The sequence below is a fragment of the Poromitra crassiceps genome (genome assembly GCF_964638095.1).
Source record: "Poromitra crassiceps genome assembly, chromosome: 3".
Classification (NCBI taxonomy): Eukaryota; Metazoa; Chordata; class Actinopteri; order Beryciformes; family Melamphaidae; genus Poromitra; species Poromitra crassiceps.
The window spans coordinates 49,762,817-49,786,670 of record NC_139625.1 but is presented as its reverse complement, the minus strand read 5'-3'; the positions used below and the strand labels follow the sequence as shown (position 1 = coordinate 49,786,670).

At 44.5% G+C, this 23,854-nt stretch overlaps 1 protein-coding gene across 1 annotated transcript in view; it reads left to right on the top strand.

Moving 5' to 3' along the window:
- The window catches only part of dph6 (diphthamine biosynthesis 6), a 119,670-nt gene extending 102,320 nt beyond the window's left edge, over nucleotides 1-17,350 (top strand). Inside the window, exons 14-15 of the mRNA XM_083633697.1 lie at nucleotides 5,705-6,098; nucleotides 16,078-17,350. Coding sequence (XP_083489823.1) covers nucleotides 5,705-6,098; nucleotides 16,078-16,196 — 513 coding nt within the window. The 3' untranslated portion in view covers nucleotides 16,197-17,350. The remainder of the gene's footprint in view (nucleotides 1-5,704; nucleotides 6,099-16,077) is intronic.
- The last annotated feature ends 6,504 nt before the right edge of the window (nucleotides 17,351-23,854 follow it).

Below are 23,854 nucleotides of genomic sequence, written 5' to 3'. Positions count from 1 at the left end.
CTGACTATTATTTGTTTACCAGTGATTTTCTTGAGCAAGCTTAAATGTTTTGTTGTCAGGATTCCTCCATAACACAGGAAAAAAATAAAAAATAAAAATATATATTATAAATATATTATAAATATATACGTTTTCCAGATTTTTTTTTTATCAGATTTTTTATCCCCCATTGGTGCAAATTTTAATTTATTTATCCTGGTTGCTGCTCCACCCTTTGCCGATCTGGGGAGAGCCGAAACTGGCTTCATGCTTCCTCCGAGACATGGGCAGTAGCCAGCCACTTCTTTTCACCTGACAGTGGCAGCTTCACCGGTAGGAGATAGCACGTGGGAGGATCATGCTATTCCAATGAGTTCCCCTCCCTCCGAACAAGCGCCCCGAACGACCAGAGGAGCCACCACTTCAGCGACCAGGATATTGCATGTTTTGGTGAGGGGTTCCTATATGAAGGAAACCCCCAGGGGGCACGGGGAGAACATACAAACTCCACACAGAAAGGCCCTTTTTGACGACCCCACCCGGGCGGTGGGCACTCGAGGACATGCGGACGGGCACGCACTCCTTTAGCGCTCACAGCGTCCCAGGTGGGAATCGAACCCAGGACCTTCTAGCTGTGAGGCGTCAGCGCTACCACTGTGCCACCGTGCCCCCATAAAAAATAAATCTGAGATATTTTTTTATGTACTCTTCATATAGATTGTGATATTCTGGTCATAAAACTTTGAAATGAGCAGTTATGTTAACTTAATATTTTGATTGGCGATAAAGTAAATTTAACCACTAATGAATTTTAAAAGTGTGCTTTAGTTGCTGCATACAGTAAGCCCTTTTTCACTGAATTATTGTGCAAGTAACTCAATGCTACTGTAGGATCCTGTATTGCCCTCATGCCCTTAAAACTTTCCTCACCCAATCCCTGTAAAAGAGTGGGCAACAGGCATGACATTGTGTATTTCATTTATACACATGGTCTGGACTCGCTGTGGAGTGTCAATAAGAAACAGAGTAAGTGTGTGGGGGGGAGGTGTATGGGAAGGGATATTATAGTGGACTGGCGGCACTCAGCGCTGAGCCGTAGAGCCCATGCTGAAGGCGTCCCGCTGGGCAGGAAATGTAGGGGAACTGGCTAAGCGGCGCGGTCCCATCAGCTCCCCGCTGCTCCCCGCCTTTACACCACTTCCTTATTACGGTGTTTACCGTTCGGCTTTCACGCCTCTCGGCCCTCCAACCCGCCACACGCTCCAGGCCCTCCAAGCCGCCACACGCTCCAGGCGTACAGACGCAAGTGAGAGGAGGGAGGAAAGAAAACAAACGGAAGGAGAAGCAGGTCACACCCCATCAGTGTAGAGAGCTGAGCGCAGCAGATCCAGACTTCATGGTTTTACCTGCTGCCCACGCAGGGAGAGAGCGCTGGCTGGGTGAATGGCTGCATGCCCTGGAACTGAGGTGGGATGAAGTAATGAGATGGATTGTGTTAAGTAACTGCTGTAGAGCGGGACGGAGCCCTCCACACACACACGCGCGCGCACGCACGCATACACTCGCGCGCACGCACGCATACACACACACATACTGCCACCCTCCAACCTTCCAACTTGCACTCCAGCACTCAGCTCCACCATATATCAAAATTTGTCACCTCTTTATTTTATTGGATTAATTTAATAAATGATCTGTGGTCAGGTAGGGATGTCAGCCAGTTTGATTGCTCTCCCCTGGCAGGGAAGCACTCGATAATGGAGCTCTGACCACAGTCAAGTGCACATGCACACCTACAGAAACACACAAACCTTTAGCACTTTAGTTCTACTTTAGAACTACTGAACAAACTGCCCTCCTAAGGATTAATGTCAGCTAAACACTTTCATAGGCTAACATGGCTAATGCTAATTAGCACCAGCTATCTTTGCGCTATCTAACTTTAACGTTACTTGACTGAGCAAATAACGTCATGTGTAGGCCAGCATGTCGTTATCAAAACGTATTGCGATGTGTGTGTGGGTTGGGGGGGGGGCAGGGGTCCGTGCGCTCACCAGCACACGGACAGAGGCTGTGTGTGTGCATCAACATTGAAACTATGACGCCACAGGTCTCTTTCTGAGGAATTGTAGCATTGTATCAGTGACAGTTGATCAGTGTTTCTCACGCCACGAGTTTGACTGCCACATATATTAACTCATTGAGTGGCAGCCACTTTTGGAGAACGGACGCTCCCAGTGCCAGAGTTTCAGAGCGTTTTCAGTGATTTCTCGAGGCCCACAGAATATTGTGTGATATTACTATGTAAACACCGAACACGCACAAAGAACGATGAGACTCTATTGTATCAGCAGCAAAAAAAAGTTTATTGATATCATTTTCCGTTCTTTAGTTATCAGCCGGAGAAGATAGGTCAAAAACAGCAAAAACAGGCGTTTCCATCTAGAAGCTGAGATATTGAGCCTTTTGTGAAATGAAGCATTTCAAGCAAATCACTGACTCTGAAACTAATATTTTCTGACCTGAAACATCTGAACAGTAATTTCCTTCAATATAACAGCACCCCCACCCCCCTCTACTGCAAACTCCTCCTCCGTGGGTGTGTCTCTGGTGGCTCTGCTTGCTCTGCTGCTTGTCAGGCGAGTCTCTGCTGTTTGCGGATCCACGTTCGGATGGCGGCCGCTCGTCAGGGGAGTCTGGATCGGGCTCGCTCGTTTCTGGGGTTTCGGTTGTGAGCTGGGATGAAGCTGCGTCCGATTCTGGGCTTTCTGGGCTTTCTGCTGCGCGTTTCAAAGTGTGCTGCACCCAGAGTCTATTTTCGGAGCCCCCCACCGTTGTGCGCCGGCTCCCAGCGCGACAGCGAAAAGCCAAACCATTCTCATGAGAATGGTTTCATCACGGCTTTTTCTGCTGTTTTTACTCAACTTTCTCTAATCTGGAGAGCACTGTCGCCACCTAATGGGTCGGTAAAATAGGTTATACACATTCAACATGCCCCAAAATTTTACAGGAGATGTATTAGGCATTGATCCACGTCCCACCGTCAAAAAACGCAATTGAGGACAATCGTCGTCATTGGCACTCTACGTTAGTAATCGAATTGACGACGATTGTCGTCATTGGCACTCAATGAGTTAATTTCAATTCAACCTCTTCATTTTGCTCTCAGAGAGTGCACCAGATTGATGCATCTTACTTTAAAATGTACAACATTTTCTTTCAAGAGGGTCCAGGGTCTATCCACCATGATCTCTCCAAATCCTCAGGGAAACACTGTTGTGTGCATGTGTGAGTGAGTGAGCGAGCGAGCATGTTATTGTTATAAATATACTTTTTTTTTTTAAGTTTAAATAAACCTTGCCTTTGGGTTAGTCACACAATTTATTCTCTTGAGCTTTATTCCTTCCCACCCTATCTGAATTCTGTTGTATTGATACAGTGCATATAAGTTATGGCAAACTAAGACCGTTTAGTTTTGCAATCTCAAATTCAAAATGTATAGTAATTGTGTTAGTTGAAGGTGTGTCGTTGATGTAATCGGTTACAGCTCGAAGTGGCGATGGGGTCTTGAAATTTATTGGAAGGGTGTTGAAAAAGTCTTGAATTTAACTTCAGGATTGCTGCATATACCCTGCTAATGTAACATTTGACATAAACAATAATAATAAATAAATAATGAAACAAACAAACAGGGACTGATGTAACCACCTCCGACAGGTCTGAAGAAAAGTCTGCAACTGTGTAGCATCTATAAAGCCAGAGGCTGGGATGGGGAAGCACGGTGCTGATGTCCTGGTGGACAGTGGGTTGGGGGAGAGTCCCTCATCACCCAAGGCCTACAGGGTGGCCTTTAAGCCTGGCTGAGCAAGACCCCCCTCCTGTCACTTCTCTCCCCAGTTCCCACTCTCTGTTCCCTGGGCAATCACTATTGACAAGTGCAGGAGCAGTTCCCTCTAGCAGAATACCTAGCCTGTGCCAGAAGTGCTAATCTAACATTTATCAAAGCATAGGACAGGCATGTGTGCTGTCACTCTGCTCTTGTGGTTGTTATTGTTGATGACCGCAGGCTAGGCTCTCTATACAATCAGCCGAGTAAAGAAATCATATTCATCTGACCCCCGACCCCTGCTTCTCTCAGTGTTTTTCACTCTCCAAGGCAAGAGGTTAGCTGTTGATACACAATTAGGCGTTTGCTAAAGTTGAATGTGAAGGCAAGTGCTGCTTGGGTGAAGCTGGTGGAGTGGGTCATGACGGGCTGGTGGAGTGGGTCATGACAGGCTGGTGGAGTGGGTCATGACAGGCTGGTGGAGTGGGTCATGACAGGCTGGTGGAGTGGGTCATGACGGGCTGGTGGAGTGGGTCATGACAGGCTGGTGGAGTGGGTCATGACAGGCTGGTGGAGTGGGTCATGACGGGCTGGTGGAGTGGGTCATGACAGGCTGGTGGAGTGGGTCATGACGGGCTGGTGGAGTGGGTCATGACGGGCTGGTGGAGTGGGTCATGACGGGCTGGTGGAGTGGGTCATGACAGGCTGGTGGAGTGGGTCATGACAGGCTGGTGGAGTGGGTCATGACAGGCTGGTGGAGTGGGTCATGACAGGCTGGTGGAGTGGGTCATGACGGGCTGGTGGAGTGGGTCATGACAGGCTGGTGGAGTGGGTCATGACGGGCTGGTGGAGTGGGTCATGACGGGCTGGTGGAGTGGGTCATGACGGGCTGGTGGAGTGGGTCATGACGGGCTGGTGGAGTGGGTCATGATGGGCTGGTGGAGTGGGTCATGACGGGCTGGTGGAGTGGGTCATGACGGGCTGGTGGAGTGGGTCATGACGGGCTGGTAGAGTGGGTCATGACAGGCTGGTAGAGTGGGTCATGACAGGCTGGTGGAGTGGGTCATGACGGGCTGGTGGAGTGGGTCATAACAGGCTGTCGAAGGGACAAAGAAGCCGCCGTCTGCTCTTGGCAATGATTTCTCTTTTTGTGTGAGTGAATTTCAAAATAAAGTGTATGTAACCTGTTATTATTCTGCACTTACCAAGTAGGCTGTAAGTGGGTGAAAATTGATCCAGCAAATTGAAAAGGGGGTTAAGTGTTTTTGCCCTATCGACTCCAACTGAAATGACGGTTGTATAAAACAGTCATTTCTCTCCCATTAGCAGATGAAGCCACAGACGAGTATTATTAGAGGGCCACATTGTAGCGCTGCTGCAAGACATTGTGTTACTGATAATGGCCCACAGTCCAGAAAGAAATACAAGATTTTGACTCGCTAGACAAAATCAATCTAGATGTATGTGGCGAATTGTTTGTGAAACTGCCACAACATGTCAACAATGATCTTCTTAGAAAGGTGAAAAGCCATCTTTGGTAGAAGCTGTCATGTTTGTAGATGTGGCTCAAAGTGAATGCATTTGTGCATTTTGTTTATAGTGGCTGTATGCTCTGTGGATTCTTGTTGAGTTGTTTGCACCCTACAGTATTATTACCAACCGTCACCTCGCAATCTCGCGTTAATTGATATCCTGTCAATCTCTCAAGTGAAAGGGCTGTCTTGGTGGAGTGGGGTAGAATTTCTGTGATGTAATTTACAATCATGTTGTATGTTGACAGAATAGTCATCAGGTCAGAAAGCACAGCAGGAGGGCTATACATTTGATTGTAGTTTGTGGCACAGCACAGTACACAATTTGCCAACCAGTTAATTTGAATAACATTTGTCTTTATTGCAGGACGTGCTTTTGGAGTCTGAGATCAGACAAGGTCCATTATTGGTGGCTGTGGTCCCTGCCTTACCCAAAGGTGCATCTGTTGAGCTTCATGTCACCGCTGTCCAGGACGACCCCAGAGAAAGGACCTCCTGTCACATGACTACAAAGGTGGCATGTGGATCCATAGAATGTCACACTGTGGTGTCAGCTGACGGCCGCAGCGCCTCACTTTCCCTCTCCCTGGCCCCCGCTGTGCCCGGCACCGGCCTGGACGACTCTGGTTTGAAGGATGTCGTCAGAGCAATCGGTGCTACGTTCAAGAATGCCATGAAGAAGATGGGTGCTGGGCTGCTGCCGCTGTGTGCCAGGGTGTTCTACAAGTACGACCACTCACTGGCACAGCAGATCGTTACAGGTATGTCACTATATCTATAATGTATAAAATTAATACCTGTTAATTAAGAGTTAGTTAATGCTTATTAAGCATTAACTAACTCTTAATTTAGCATTAAGCATGAACTTATTAAGCATTAACTAATCCTTAATTTAGTGACTCTTATTGTAAAGTGTTACCCATAAATGTGATATTTAGGTCCTTTAAGAGGATTTAAAGCCACAATATGTTACTATTTTACCTTAATATAACAGCTTCTAAATCAGGGATGGGCAACTTTGATGATAGAGAGGGCCACAAAAAATGTCCTCCTACCAGAGGGCCAGATTGTGACCGTGCACTTCCACCAGTAGCCTACTGTAACACCATCACTCCAATTACACCAATTATAGCTACTAATTTGATGAAAAGGACTGGTAATCAAAGTTTATTAAAGCATTTATATTTTTCATATTCAAATTGAGTAATTATTCCATTCAGATGACACCAGAAACTTTGCTCTAGCTTTAAAACAGCCCGCTACAGCAATTTGATGGGGTACATCACCCAAATATGTCGTATTAATCAGATTAGTAATGTTGGATGTGCAATGTGCATCCTGGATATAGTTTGTTACAATAGCGTTAGCTGGGGGTACGGTGGTGCAGTGGTAAGCGCCGTCGCCTCACAGCTCGAAGGCCCTGGGTTCGATTCCCACCTGGGACGCTGTGAACACTGAAGGAATGCGTGCCCGTCCGCATGTCCTCGAGCGCCCACCGCCCGGGTGGGGTCATCAAAGGGCCCTTCTGTGTGGAGTCTGCATGCTCTCCCCGTGCCTCCCAGGGGATCCTTCATATAGGAACCCCCTTCACCAAAACATGCAATATCCTGGTTGCTAATGTGGTTCCTCCTCTGGTCGTTAAGGGCACCTGTTCAGAGGGAGGGGAACTGGTTGGAATAGCGTGAACCTCCCACGTGCTATGTCCTACCAGTGAAGCTTCCTCTGTCAGGTGAAAAGAAGCGGCTGGCTAACTGCCCATGTCTCGGAGGAAGCATGGAGCCAGCTTCGGCTCTCCCCAGATCGGCAGAGGGTGGAGTAGCAACCAGGATAAATAAATTCAATTAGCACTAATGGGGAATAAAAAATCGGGGGGGGGAAGGGGAAAAAACAAATTGATTAGCGGCGCTATTCTTGAATAAAACAAGTCGGCACATGAGGATATTTGGAGCTTTTCCCCCCCAGCGAATCAGTTATAAACAGAAAGGCAGCAGAAAGGTGCAGAAAGGTTAACAAAGTAGAAGTAGAGAGTACAAGCAGAAACGCCAAAATAAGGCTGATATTTGAAGTAAGTAGCATTTATTAGCATCCTGTAATTACCACTTGTGGCAGGAGAGGCCGCTGTTGCTGCTGCCCAGCAGATTTCTACATGTTGGGGCTTTAACCTAAATGGGCCATCTTGCTCTGTTGCATTCAGCTGCATTGGGATACTGTATATTGTTCTAACACATTCTCTACAACATGGCTACATTATTAGAAGTAGAGCAAAAGTCTGTCTCTCTGGAGTGTCTCGCTTTTCAAAGAAAGTTTGAGGTGACATTAGCAAAGTAAACTCCACAAAGTATAGGAAGCAGTCTCTCCAGAGGATCTCCACATATTCCTGCCTTTAATTATTGCGACTCCTTTGTTGTGCCTGCATTGTGTACAGTAACCCAAGCAGCTGGCACAGTCTTTTGTCATCATTATACAAGTACTTTTATATGCCAGCGTCTTCCTCTCCCAGGATTCTAGGTTCTTGTCAAGGAAAATGTGGAATGGTATTTGTTTAATCCGCGGAGATGTTCTCTCTCTGAAGGAAAAGGGCGACTAGCACATCTATCACACAGGCTCAGCTGTCAAGTCCTCGCTGAAGCAATCAATTAACATTTTTGAATCCATGCCAAACCAACCATCTTACTGTCATTTTTAGCTTTGGCATAACTCGTCTTTATAAGGGGACTTGAAATGATGGTCACCAGTGATGAATAGGAATAAGGATAGTCTATTTAGAATATGTGTGTTTGAATTCATGTACAAGTACAAACACAGTGCTCTTTGTTGCCTAATTATATCATGATTATTTAGCCTTGTCTCTGACTGATGCTAGGACAATCTCAAGGTAGAACAGAACTAAATTTACAACAATCAAATACAAAATAAAAAATATATATATGACATTTTTAATTATGGAGTGTTTTGTGCTTAGTGGACACAGGCACATATGTTGTGTGTAGAGATGTTGAGTTCAGCTCATGATATTTTCATCACTTTCCACTAATCCAGTGGGGTACTGTAGCAATGGCCTTAAATGTATATATCATAGCATATATAATAGAATGAATTAATCGTAAGATATGTAGAGTTACCCATATCATGTCCAGTTAATTAAGAAAATGTATTTCCTTGTACTGAGATGAAATAGCATAGTTTACAGAACAAACAAATACAAAAGTACTAATGAACTAATCTAATAGCAAGTCATCACAATTTCTCTTTGGGTTTTATAGAAACCAACTCTGGGTCATAGAAAAAAAATCAACCCTGATCTTCACCCTTGAAATGTGTTTCTGTGAGAAGTGTGTTTATTTTATTGTGAACGGTACAGACTGTTTCCCCAAAGCCAGTTATTGACTCATCATTGAACTGGAATCTGTTAGCTTCCTCTGCATGCACAACCACGCCCTGAGAGCTCCCCCATGGGCCTTTTCATGGGTCACAGCCTATGCTCACTGGGTGACCAATCCCAAAAGTCAAAGGAGGAAAGGTAACACCTCTGGCGCTAGCCATCGCAGCCACACGACTGGTACTGTCAGAGTGCAGACAGAGAACGCTGTCCCCCCCCCCCCCCTTCCTCAATTACTTGCGTTAGGATTCACAGCTGACAGACATGACTTACGTACGTATGCGTCAAATGAAACCTTTAAACATCTTGTCTCATCTTATTATTTATGACAGAAAGGTTTCGAAGAAAGATAGCCCCGCAAACCTCCGCTTTTACTGAGGGGTCTAAAAGGGTTCATATGAGAATATTCGAATAGCAAAATTATAGCAATGTCAATAAATCCATTATTTCTGTATATTAAAGGAACACACCAACATTTTGGGAGATTTGCCTATTTGCCATATTCCCTGTAGTAAAACGAGAAGATTGATACTCTTCTCTTCCCTGTGTGTGCATTATAGCCCAGCTCCCCTCCTGCTAACTACAATGGTAGTGAACGGTGCATCAGCCTACTCCCGTTCAGTCACCAAAAATACACATTCCAACAGCGCCAAAACATCACATGTCGTGGAGGCGGGGCTACTTTATCCTGCACGCACAGGGAAGAGAAGGGTATACTGTACATCTTCTCATTTATCTACTTTATCCTGCACGCACAGGGAAGAGAAGGGTATACTGTACATCTTCTCATTTATCTACTTTATCCTGCACGCACAGGGAAGAGAAGGGTATACTGTACATCTTCTCATTTGGCAAATAGGCAAATCTCCCAAAATGTGGCCCTGCAGCTCGCAACATTCAGCTGTCCATGGCTGAAGACGGGGGTCTGAAGGCAGACTCCCACTTCTTTTTTGTGACATCACTGATCACTGATGATGTCACAGTAGGATTTATGACATCACTGAAGATGTCACACATCACTGGGATTTATGACATCACTGATGATGTCACAGTGGGATTTTGATGATGTCACAGTGGGATTTATGACATCACTGATGATGTCACAGTGGGATTTATGACATCACAGTGGGACAGAGAAACAAACTCTCATTTACGGTATATAACTACTGATGATGATGATGGTTATAAAGGTTGATCTATTTGCTTCCTAATACACCCAAAATACTGATACATCAATACTTAATGTGATCACTTCTAATTAGTTCATGGGATATTTTATTATTGTTTTGATGTATTATGTTGTAAATACTGTACTTTACTTTTCATGCTTCTGTTTCAGGTCTATGGTCTTATAACGTCTTGCAAAAGGACTGCAGTTGTGAATTAGCCAGCTGGCTAAGACTGGCACATTTACAGTAATGTTGATTAATGTGTACTGTCCTTTTACAAATAAACTGAAACTGAACTGAAACTGAATGCAGGAGTGCAGTTTAGGGACCACAACCTAGCTTGGTAGGAAGTCCTTTCTCTGTGGTGCTTTGGGAGCTCCACTGCACACACCCAGGTAGGAAGTCCTTTCTCTGTGGAGCTTTGGTAGCCTGGGTAAACCCAGCCCCCACGTGACCTGCTCTCAGACTGCTCTGAGACTGCTCTGAGAGCAGGTCACGTGGGGGCTGGGTTTACCCAGGCTAGAGCTTTGGGAGCTCCACTGCACACACCCAGGTAGGAAGTCCTTTCTCTGTGGTGCTTTGGGAGCTCCACTGCACAACCTGCCTTGGTATGAAGTCCTGTGGTGCTGTGGGAGCTCCACTGCGCGCACCCAGCCTTACCAGCCAACCACATTGTTCATTCTCCTTGGCCTAAATGAACAATTTTCATGAGCCAACACTTGCTAATTACCACCTCGTTTACTGGTTAATTTGAAGCAGTTTGAGAGTCAGTGTAGCACAACTAAAAACCACTGGCTCTGGGCCTTGGCCACAGCTTAAACGCCCCATAAGCCCAGCAGGCATCAGCCTTTTCTCTCCTTCTCACTGCACCCTACACTAACACCCCTCCTTCTATTCACTTAGGCTTACAATATTTAGATATTAATCAGTTCACACAAAAATGGCCGTTGATGTTTAGCATAAAAGGGTGTTGTAGGCATTAGTAATGTTTTGGTTTTGGAAACAGAGATTTAACAGCAGCCTTTTTCAACTCTGTGTGTTCGCCGTGAAGCAGAATAATGGCTGCTACTCTTGGGTAGATGGTTTAGTTCCATGCCATTGCTAATGTGATTGCTTTTAGAATGTGTCTAATGGCCTCTGCTGACTGGGCCTCTCAATGAGGCTCCCCGTGTAGCCCACAGGGGGGCCGAGGGACCGGGCATTACGCAAAGGCTTCATAGCATTGTGTGTGATGGGACGTGTTCATAGGGGTTGGAATCATAACACAGCAGTCTGATTCTTTACTCTTTCTCTCACATAAACGCATATAAACATGCAATAACACGGTCACTCAAGTCACCTTCACCCCCTCTCGTCTCTCACTCAAACAGAGAGATTACAATGATATCTGTTAGCACAAAGATGAAAACATCCTGACATGAAACAGGGCTAGTGTGCAAGGTATGATGAAGGGTGCGTTTCTTCTCGTAATAGAAGCATCCACTGTGTGTCTGTGTGATCTCTCTGGCTCGTTCAGTTGTCAGCTACTCATCTCCAGAGGATCCTGCTTCCCAGGGTGAACTGCATGCTTTGATAACACACATATTTAGGCTTTTAATAGCCCCCAAAAAGGCCCTGTGTTCAGTGGGGGCATTTTAAGCTGTAGCGCATATTAGCTAATTAGGCTGTGTGGGCTCTTTGTATGGATGTTTGGCATGCTGTGTCTGCCGCTAATGAAAGAGGATGAAGTTTATTAAACGCTGTTGAGCTGCTCTTGTAACCTTTCTGTCCTGATCTCTCTCTCTCTACAAGTTCACATAGATGTCACTTCTTAGTGGTGCTGCAGTACTAGTGGCTATTATCATCACAACGAACAGAAGTTTGTGTTTGCCCACTGAGACTTAAGGCCCCAACATGTAGAAATCTGCTGAGCAGCAGCAACAGCGGCCTCTGCTGCCACAAGTGGTAATTACAGGAACCTAAATAATGCTACTTACTCCCTTGCACTTACTTCTGGGCCAGGGGGCGCTCGTGAACGCTAGCAGACATGGGCACATGACCTTGTGCCGCACATCACATAAGGAAAACCAGGATGAAAAGCCCCTTCAAAACGCTTCCTGCACTGGTGAGCATCTTACGTCAGAGACTTTCAATATTACTAGAGATTAGGGATGTCAGCGGTTACAACATTTTCTAAATGTGTATACGGGACCTTTTGGCAGCGTGTCACCGGTTAACCTGTTGTTGTTCTTTTTTCTTTTTTTGCGCTATATAATTGCTAGAGGGCACTGACGCCATTCAAATACCTCCCAAACCCAGACAGCAGCGAGTTCCGCGGGCTAGCCTTCACCATCATGGGAAAAAAATATCGCTTGCGGTACTTCTGGAATGATGTTGTGAGTTTTCGAGTCACAAAATTGCCCCTCATTGGTTTCCCTGCAAGGTCTCGTCCGCTTTATTAATGTTACATTGTGACCGCCGCGTCACACTGGCCATGTGTCCATTACGTGCAACGTTCCTGCACTAAATAGTATAATGTTAACGTTATCATCTGTAGCTTACAGGCACCTCTAAACAGTTTATTTTTGATGAGAAATGAATGATTGCGAGTCCAAAACACAGTAAAGTCATTGTCAAAACTTAATTTAAAAACGTTATTTAAAAGGACCAAAAAAAAAGACGGTTATTGATTTTTCTAAACGGATATGATTTACTATCCGGTTACGCGTGTACACGGTGACATCCCTACTAGAGATACGGCACCCAAGGCTCCACCAATTGTAAGAAATGGTACTAGCAAGTCTCCTAAATGGTCACGTGGTCACCTATCCCTTGAAGTGTTGTGAGAGAGAGCCTGGTGACGCAGGGTTAGTGCTGGCCTAGCAAGCTAACTTGAAATAGAGATCATGAGTTCTCAAACTCAACACAAACCACACATATAAACACAAAGCTGCCCCTTTTTAGCTCAATATAGTACTAAGATATTCGATTAATAAAATAATCTTTCCAACCACAGATTTAGCTACTACATCAACGAACTTCGCATGCAGCTTTAGCTAATCGCTCCCTGCTAACGTGAGCTCCTGTTGCCAAATCTCACGAGAGTGTGTTGCTGAGACTGAGACAGGTCTTGAGCAAATTACATTTTCCCATGATCTGTCTGAAAAATGCCATTTTAGTGTCCAAATGTTCAGAGGATATGTGGCTTCGGAAAATGGGCAGAATATTAAATTTACTTTGATGGCTATGGGGCGAAAGGATCTTTCATAATCTGAGATCACGTTCACTCCTCCCATTGACTCCAATAGACTCAGACCTGCTGAAAGTCTCCTAAGTGGGCGTGTCCATGGAAAACCATGGTCAAAACCCACATGACACAAATACAGGAAGTGACTTGAAGTCTTTGCTATCCCACTGTCTTTGCTTATGTTCAAATTAGTGGGTGGGCGTGTCCTATACCCTATCCAGCAGGGGTGCACCGATCACCGATTGCCGATCGCCTATGGGAAATATCTGCCCAACCGATCATCGACCGATCACCGATTAACGATCACCGATCACCGATATATAAACTCCTCAAAAAAAGTTTGGAAACGTTATTTTAGGTTGATTATTTCTCCCCTTTAATAATACCAATTGGCATTGTATTTTATATCGTTGGAAAGCCTGATTAGTGATAGGGCTTTTTTTTATTAAAAAAAAAAAAAAAAAAATGTAATATAAAAAAATATCGGCAATCAGCCGAAATATCAGCAATCACCCGATCGCATATTTGAGGTCAAAATCGGCCGATACAGATTGCTTGCCGATCGATCGGTGCACCCCTACTATCCAGTTCTTCGAATACCGGTAAATCCAGGGTTCAGATATCAGCCTTATTTTACTGTTTCTGCTTGTACTCTCTACTTTGCTAACGTCTCTGTAGTGTTTCTAACTGATTTGTGGGGGGATAGCTCCAAATATCCCCAAATGTTTTTTTTTTAACACGTTCACTGCCAATGACGTGTTTTTACGTCAAACAAAATCCAACCGTTCACTGCCAATGACGTGTTTTTACGTTAAAAAAAATCGATTTTGTTTTTTTGACGGTGGGATGTGCATCTAACCCTTTTACATCTCTTATATAAGTATTGGACGTGTACAACGTGTACAAACCATTCCACCGACCCACTAAGTGGCGACAGTGCTTTCCTGACTAGAGGAAGGCAAGCAAAAAGCAGTGTGACGAAGCCATTCTCATGAAAATGGATTGGCGAAAACGCTTTCGTTTTCGCGCTGATTGCTGGCGATGCGGGATTGCAAATTTGCATAATCGATCACGGGTGGAACACACTTTGAAACACGCAGCATAAATATGACCAGATTCGCAAAAGCTTCATCAAAGCTCTCAACCAAAACTCCAAGAAGCGAGCGAGTCCATCCAGACTTCCTCAAAGAGCGGCCGCGCAGACAGGCAGCAGCAGCAGCAAAGCAGTGAGACTGGTGACAAGCTTGTGATACGGCCGCTGCAGCCAAGAAGAACGCCCACGGAGGGAGGAGTTGGAAGCAGAGGGGGGTTTCCTGCTGTTATGGAGGAAATTACTGTTCAAAACTATTGTTTAGATGTCTGACATCTTACTGATGCCAAAAATGAATGGTTAAAGTGACTGTTCTATCGAATTTCACAAAAAGCCGTTTATCTCTGAATAATTTTTCTGACGCTGAAACCATGCTGTATTCAACTGCTAATGCTTACATAACTACTAACTCTACAAACTAACTCTTTTAGACAGAGAAAGCACACATTCTATTAGTTCTTTTGAGATATTGTGTGTTCACAAAATCTTAGCAGAAAAGAATCCTCGGGTCTTGAAAGATGAGCCAGAATCCTCAAAAAAACCCTCTGGCAGAACCTACCTACAGTAAAAAAAAAACGTCTGGCAGTGAATGTGTTAAGAATACCGCCACTAATCAAGCTATGCTATCTCAGAGCGATAAAACACATCTCACTTCCTATACATTCTTCACAATAAAAGCATCCCATTAGTTTGTCACAGGAAAGCTTTTAATATGAAGGTGCTGCAGCAGGAAATGGAGTTACATCCAGGAAACTTAGGAGAGTCAAAGTTTCATAGTACAGGCATTCAGGGCAGAGTGGGAATGATAGAGACGCCATTTTCCCTACTAGAAGTCAGTGTACCATCAAAATGATTTAGAAGCTGTTATACTTTAGCTAAAATAGTTACATATTGGGGCTTTAATATAACTGGTGAGGAATTAGATGTTGATGGTCATTATGTTAGACAGGTGTGGCTGTAAATGTAAAGACATTGACAGTTGTAGCATTGATAGTGTGAGGGTGACAGCGCATACTTTCCCAGATATGTAACTCTACCATGGCCATGTCAGGTCCCAGTGACCACACCCGAGTCACATTCAACATATTGTTAAATCAGAAGAAACAAGCCAACCATGTGACAGGAACACTTGTGACCAATTAGAGTGAGCGGAGCAGGAGAGGAAAGGGGCAACATCCCAGCGGGCCGCACGCTAAATAGACAGGCTGTCATCAAGACTAGGCTCTGAGACACTCATAGGATTCTCACATGCCCACTGTCTGCCAGCCACACACACACACACACACACACACACACACACACACACATATGTACACCTACACACATGCTAACAACATCTCTCAACTCCATAAAACTGAGCAGCAGTCCCAACACAGCTTCCTAACATCCCAACACAACAGGGGTAGAGGATCCATTCCACTAGGTCCCCCCAACAAGCTGCTCAATTGTCCAAAAGGGCACGGCAGGATTGCCCCCTCCCTCCTGTGTGTGTGTGTGTGTGTGTGTGTGTGTGTGTGTGTGTGTGTGTGTGTGTGTGTGTGTGTGTGTGTGTGTGTGTGTGTGTGTGTGTGTGTGTGTGTGTGTGTGTGTGAGAGAGAGAGAGAGTTTGGGAGGGGTAGCTTAGAGTTCAGTCCTTGCTGACCATATGTCTGCACTGCAGGGAGACTGAATGGGGGGGCTGCAATCTGCCAAGGATTTAAGAATGTCAATAATTTGTAAATAGGCCTGTGTTCTCTGGTTGATGGGTTAAGTGCAGCCTCTGTCCTGGGATGGCCCCAGTGGGAGGGACATCTGAGGGTTTAATGCCCAACTCTTTAAAGTTAGAATGAAACTAACACCGCTCCCTTCTTTCTCCCTCCGCACCCCGTCCCGCCAGGACTCGAGGAATGTTTGAGAACCTCTCTGGAGCATTCCGGTCCATCCGTGGCCCTGGTTCCAGTCCTGGATTTGCCTGATTCCCAGATCCTCCACCTGTCCTGCTGGTTGGGTTTGTAGTAAAACACAGACACTAGTCGTCCACAGTGCACAAATTCAGGGGGGCTCTGACAGCCAAACAACTGATGACTTACAACGGAACATCAGTGAATGTGTGTGTGTGTGGGGGGGGAATGCATAACTGCTCATTAGTGTTCACTGTTCATCACTATGTGTCTCCAAATTGTATCGATGACGTGTGGTTTTGAGCAGGTGTGTATCCTACCTCATACCCCGACACTCAAGCCAGTAATCCAGTTTGTCCTCCAGCAGCTGGTTCTTCGGCCTCAGAGAGGGTCTTGTGGATGTTCTATAGCCTAAAGCTGCATACCAGAAGACCAGAGACTATAGGATTCTACAAAAGGAGACATGTATCCCTTGATATCGCACTGTTTCTGATGGAATTCCTCTTAGCACGCTAGCTAACGCCCCCTCATAAAGGCCTAGCACCACCGCTGACACCATCCGCTACGATGTAAACCTATAGATCTCCTCGGTGACTGGTTTACTGGTCTCTGGCTGTGTGTGGATGAGGAGACTCTCATGCTCCACGGGATCCAAGGTGTGTTATTATTGTGTAATAGGCAATCGGGTCCAAGCACCTGAAAAGATTAAGTCTCTTTATGTTCCTTATCGATTCTAAGGCAGTCTGGTTAATAGGAGAGGGACGCTACCACATGCTGCTGCAGGGTGTGTGTGTGTGTGTGTGTGTGTGCGTGTGTGTGTGTGTGTGTGCGTGCGTGCGTGCGTGCGTGCGTGCGTGCATGTGTGTGTGTGCTTCAGTGGACACCGTGTGATGGTGTGGGGAAAAAACAACACTATTAACCATTGCTCCTGGAACATTTATTTTCTCAACGATCATGAAGCGTATTGATGATCTCAATTGGAATGCATCTTCACCCCAGGTATCCTTGTCATTGTGTTGGTAATGGGGCAGCGGATGGGGCTATTGATCGTCACCCACCGAGATGTTGTTTTCATTGTTGTTATCAAAAAAAAAACAATAAAGGCAACCAAATAAACCAATAGAGCCTGATTTTTATTGAGGTTTGAAATACACAAACAAGCAATTATATATGAGGTTGAGCAAGCTAATGCACCATAAATATGTGTTAATGTTTACCTAGTCAGTCTAAAGGCCCTGACAGTTGCAGATTTGGTTGGTGGGTGTGTGCGTGCGTGTGTGCGTGCGTGTGTGTGTGTGTGTGTGTGTGCGTGCGCACGCACGCGCGTGTGTGTGCGTGCGTGCGTGCGTGCATAAATGCAAAGCAGGGCATTGTTGAAGACAAGCATGCACGCTCAGCAAAATCTTCCAAGTAAATAAAGGTTAAAAGAAAAGGGGGGGGGGGGGGGGTGAAAAACGTTCAATTCATTTTGAGCTATGGAAAACTGAAAAACAACATATAGCCTGTGTGTGGACATTGTATATCAGTGCTAGATTTTATTAAAATTCTGAATGTGCTCAATGTTTCGTTTCCTGTTTTCTTCTTTATTGAGTTTTGAATCCATGTGCTGTTTTTGCCTTGGTGAAATAACAGTCAGATCAATTACAAGGAAATCATATGAAACCTAATATAAAAAACACAAGAGTCAGCATTTCAGTAAATACAGAAGAGCTCAGCTGCTAAATCTCAGTGCATGACAAGCACTTGTCGATCTCCAGTAAACACTACACACTGTCCATCAGTAGGCTATACCACGAATGTTGGATAAGAAGATCCAGGATCTGTCCCTTGATCTGGTTTGTCTAAACCAGATAAGCTCGATTGTAGTTAACTTGTACCACGAACGTAGATCGCCACTCGTTAAGTGGAACCAGGTTTTTCTAATCAAGTTGAGAGCACGTGCACATGAAAATGCCCGTGCACATGAGCTCGTGCCCGCAAAAGAGGCATGGTTTTTAACAACTAGCCAATCACAATGCAATATGGACTGCTCCAGCTCAGAGCCGTAGCTTTTACAGCGCCAGACACGCCTATTTCCTCATTCATTCAAAGCCAACTACTACTATGTCAGAATCAAAATCCGCATTGGATATTGTGGGCCCTATTCTCCCACAAGCCTTCGGCGCTAAAACGGGCCTTAAACGCAAAAAAACGTGCCTTGCGCCTGTTTTGGGACGATATCAATATGGCTTTAGGCTGCCAAATGCGCTTTAGGCCGAATGGGCGTGGCGCAGTCCCAGAATGGGCCAAAGTGGGCGTGTCGGCGCTAACTACCGGCGTACTGCTATCTTCGCACCTGGCCTACATTTAGCGCTTTGCGCCTTTGAAAAGCAGGCCTATTCAGTCAAGGAGTGCTCTTCTGCCTCTCCCCTGTCACCCTTCTCTGTCTCTCTCTGAAACCAGGCCTATTCAGTGCGCCAGTGCTCTTCTGCCTCACCCTTCTCTCTCTCTCTCTGACTCCCTCGCTCAGACAGACACAACACATAGCAGCACCCAGCTTCCCATAGGAAATAGCAGTTGTAAGTTTACTGCCTGTGAATGTCCCTGTCCCAGCATGCAATTGGGTCCTCCATTTCGCTACTAAATAGCAACCAAATGAGCCGAAATAGATATAAAAGGTAGATCTAAAATAATGTGTAATGGTAAGACAACCTGCAATTGTATAACATTTCAATATTGGACAAAACATCGAAAGGAAACACCACCCTATGTGAAACATATATGTCCTCTTGAGCCTATATATACCCTGTGTGGATTTAACGTGATTTAGATAAGTGACAGCGGAATGCGCTGCGGAACGCCTTCTACTGTCATGTGCTATACTGTGATGTCCGCTCCAATAACTTGGCCCTACTTCACATTTAGTTTTACAATAAAAACACATTATGCAATGACTTTACATAATGTAGGGTATATTTATGTGCATCATTCTACCTGTAGCAGGGGAGAGAAAACGATATCGTTCTGGACAAACTTTCACCAATATAAAATTAATCTCATCATATAGGGATAGGCTATATTTTTCTATCCGATGCATTTAGAACATTATTTTCACTTTGATCTTGCTATAGTGTAGCGTATTTACATGCTTGCAGTATTGAAACTGCAGTTAGATTGGTTTGAGAAGCATAATAATATGGAATAATAGCCTATAATGCAGACAGACAGACTGGATGAAGGGAGGGGGGGGGGGGCAGAGCGTTTGGCTTTCCTCTGGTTTTGCGGGATCACTGGAATTGGAGCTAAAAAGGCAAGCGTGCGATTCGTTTATTGCAGTTATCCAATGAGCATGACGGTGCATAATTTTACGCTTAAAAGGCGTGGTTGTAATGGTTGAGGCTGCGTCTAGCGCCAGCATGACGATATCAAGTGCGCTGGTCCACGCCCACTGATTTGAGCTGCGCCAGGCGTTCGGCCTAGAAACAGCGCCGATGCAACGATAGGGACCTATTAGTCTGTTCCCGAATGACTGTCTAAAGTTACCACTTTTATTCACACCAGTCATTTATTTGAAGAGCGGTTTCTGCCTCCACGTATCCTACAGCAGCTCAATTCACCCTCTCAATAATCTCAATAAAACCGGCATGTCTTTTTTGCGAGTGGAAACAATGTGTAATCTATCTCAGTCCAAAATCCGTATGTATAGACCATTATAGGCTCAATGAATAATAATGATCTCATGATGTGTTTAGTTGCACTGATTGAATAATTCCTATAGGCTATCAATAAAAAAAAGAATGATAATAAAATTTAAAAAGGCTTCTGAACTGAATCGACACGGTACGTGCGGGCATAGATTTCATTTATAAAAAAATAGCCTATTTTGTGGTCACATATATAGGCTATTGTCAGCAGAGTCGCATATCTCCATATTTCATATAATGATGCTGGAAATATGAAGTTCAATCACATCATACAGGCCAAAAGCAACACAGTTGCAGCTGCAAAATGCAGGAGTAGCCTAGATATGAATAATCTGTGTGCAGGCGATCCCATATTAAATTGCTTAGATGTAGTAGGCTATTCTAGCATGTATGACCATTTCCAACCCAACGTCAGCCTCAGCTCCGTTGCGCACACGGCACCGTGCGCTTTGGAGACATTTATGAAACCTTTTTATGCCGGTTTAGTGATATTTCTCCACTCACCATTCAGCTGCAATCGATTGGCGGGGTCAAACAACGTATCTAGGCTACTTGAGAGCACAAAAATGAATAAAAACATATTACAAAGTGGTAAGTAGGGCTTAATTTAAATGTAGCCTGCAACAAGTGCAAGGCTTTAGTCCTTGATTAATTCAACAGGAGCCTTTTTTTTTCTTTTTTCTTTTTCTTTTTCATTTGAATGCAATGTATTTTTCATATGGGGACCATATGAATGGTCACTTGCTGTTTCCAGAGAGCTGATTGGTAAGCAGGTGGGTCTTTCATGGGTTTTGATCTTATCCTCTGAACTTAACCTGCTACAAAGCAGGTTAGCCGTAGAGCGTAAGTTGCTATGGTGATCTATCTTGATAAGAAGTTAACTAGCGTCGTGGTACGGCAAAACTAGGGTTAAACCTGAAGTTACCTCGCTAAGCCACTAATCTTGTTTCGTGGTACAGGCTACAGCAGAGATGTTTTCATACAGACAAACAGAGCCACAAGCATATCATCACATCCAATGTGATGGCCTATGGCAGACACATTTCTTTGTGCTCTTACTGCCCTGTTTCCTCACAAAATGAGTAAAGACAGGGTGACATTTAGTTTTCTGATGGGTGTTTTGTCAAATGTACATGCAAGTTGCAACCACTGTACACAAACTAGCTGTTGTGGCTAACATTGTCCTTTGTGCGCAGTGTACCACCCTGCAGCCCTTGTCATTGTGGCCTCACATTGACTTTTAACTGTATTCTACTGTACCTCCAGGCTGATGTGTGTGACTTCCTTCCCCTTCTAGCAGTGGCCTTCAGTGAGGGAACCCATTTCAGCAGAGGTCTCGCTGCTCCAGACACCTCTTGACATTGTGGTCTCTTTGCCTCCGTGACTGTGGTTGTGTTTGTTTTCATGTTTGGAATCCTTTTCCTCATGATGCCTTGTTTTGTTTTTGGACCCCGACGTACTATGAAAGCCAGTCATCATGGTCACAGCACTGTCTTAGTGGAGCTTGTTCTGTCAGCTGGATTGGGAACTATCACACGCTATTGAGTGGTGTCTGCTGCCCTCTTGTGATCAACATTCATATTGTCTCCATCAACTGTAATGTCATGAAAATTCATATTGTCTCCATCAACTGTAATGTCATGAAAAAGTGAGAGAACCTTTGACTCTACCCAGTAATTCCCTTTAGATCCATTGTGGCACGAATTACAGATTAAACCAAGCTATATATACATAATGAGAATATTCTCTTCTCTTCAATGCTCAAGGTTGAGATATTTAATTAATTTCTTTACCTTCATTTCTGAAGTTAGTATTCTATTTATATCACCTTCTTCCTAAAACTGCTTTCCCATGAAAATGGACCAGATTTAGCACAAAGTCCATGCCCAACGACACCCGTTACAGTATGTAATAAATATTGAATGGAAGAATGAAGAATGGTTCCACAGCCAGTGTTGAACCCTGGTTTTCCAGACCACAGACAACATGCACTGATCACTCAGCCACAGTGCCACAGACAGACCTGCAGTCAGAGATGGGAAGTAACTAAGTACAAATACTTCATTACTGTACTTGTGTAGGCTTTTCAGGTCCAGTATCTGTACTAGTATTTATTTTTCTGGCAACTTTTTACTTTTACTCCCTACAATTTAACACAAATAGAGTATCTGTATTTTCAACTCCTTACATTTTCAAAACAGGCTAGTTACTTTAGTTTTAATCCATGACAGACAAATATGATGTGACGTTTGTCTCTCTCGTCTCACGCTCCCCCAGCTTTTATGCATTAATGTGCACCTTTTTAGTGGAACAACCATATCACACAAATTATTGTTCAAAGTAGTCTTTATACATCTTGGAGGGGATCTTTTAAGTTTAATAGTGTTTGAATTATATGACATGAGTTTCTATTAGCGTTGCACAGAAACAGCTGGTAGAAATACTTCTTTTGTTAACTGTACTTCTACTTAAGTAAAGAATGTGTGTACTTTTCCCGTCTCTGTTTATCGATACCGTGTAAAATTAGTTCAAATGCATGTCGACAGATTACATGTGGTTAGAAACTGACAACTACTACTACCAATTGCTGAACTAGAAAGTTAAGCACAAAGGGACTCAACCCCTCAGTCTTCTGATCCAAAATCAGACACCTTGTCCATTAGGCCAGGTGGTGTGACTGCTGGAACAGGGTAACTTCTTATTTATTTGCCACTAGAAAAAGGTTTTTGTTAAGTGTCTAAAAGCCCTTAGCCTCAGTCAAACCAGCCACACCTGAACAGTTAACAGGCTGTGATTAGGCCTCAGATCCATTTGCCCGTTGTCTGCTGAGAAACTTATTTGGTGTTTTCGTTCTTGAGATTGAGACTGAGATTTATTAGATGACATTTGTTTAGTTAAATTGTTGCCCTGCTTTGTGGTTTATTTAAACCATTGTCATCATTTGCCATTTAATCATGTGCACATCAACTACAGTACACCCTTGAAACATCTTCCTCAGACTTTGATGGGTGTGCCACTTGCCATACACTTGCCAAGGCTTGAAGTGTAACCAGCAGTCCCTCCATTTAGCACATGGTCCTTGGAGCTGGAATAGCCTTGGCAGTGGACATGGATCAGAGGAATCAGCAGCAAGATGAGAAACTGATAACGAGATCCAAACGAGCCAAAACCATCAGAGTAAAAACAGCTGACAGAAGCTCACAGATGGAACAGAGCTTTTCTTGTTGTGCCCTCTGAACAATGGCCTGTTCACCAGACACTCATGATCCACTCCCTGACTTGAGGAAACCTGTTTGGTGGCCTCACACAGATAAATCAGCATCTAGATCTACAGGATCCCAGCCGATTTAGTACCTGGAAAGGTCTGATCCAGGTGACATATGCACATATGACTGCAGGATACCGTGCTCACCTGGTAGCACGCGTATGATGGAGGCTTGGGTCTGCCGCATGTCATCCCCTCTCTCTCTCCTCACCTTTCCTGTCTGCTACTGTCCTATTTAAATAAAGGCAGAAATGCACAACTTTCTTTTTCAAATCTCTTATCTTCTTCTTGTCAGACCTATTTCAACAGTCACAGATCAAGGTTTAAAGCTACAATATGAAAACATTACAAGAGGAAGTGGGCTATAGCTCACTCAGATAAACATGTGGATCTTGTGTGATGTGTGAACCAACAATGTAGGCGTCCTAAAGTTACAGGGCGTTCACACCATACGCCTAAGCAACGCTCAAGCTACGCTGAAGCCACAAGTTTAATTTCTGCATCCTTGTTAACAGGCGAGGCCGTTTACACCAACCGCGTGTGTGCCACGCTGAAGCGATCGTTCAGGATTTAGTTCTATTTTCCAACCGTGAAGCTGCCAGGCATGAAGTTGTGGGTGGGGTCAAGGCGAGGTGCTGAGGAAAAGAGTGCTTTTTTTCTATATCCCCCCCCCCTATATCCCATTTTTATCCCCCATTAGTGCTAATTTTAATTTATTTATCCTGGTTGCTGCTCCACCCTCTGTCGATCTGGGGGGAACCGAAACTGGCTCCATGCTTCCTCCGAGACATGGGCAGTAGCCAGCCGCTTCTTTTCACGTGACGG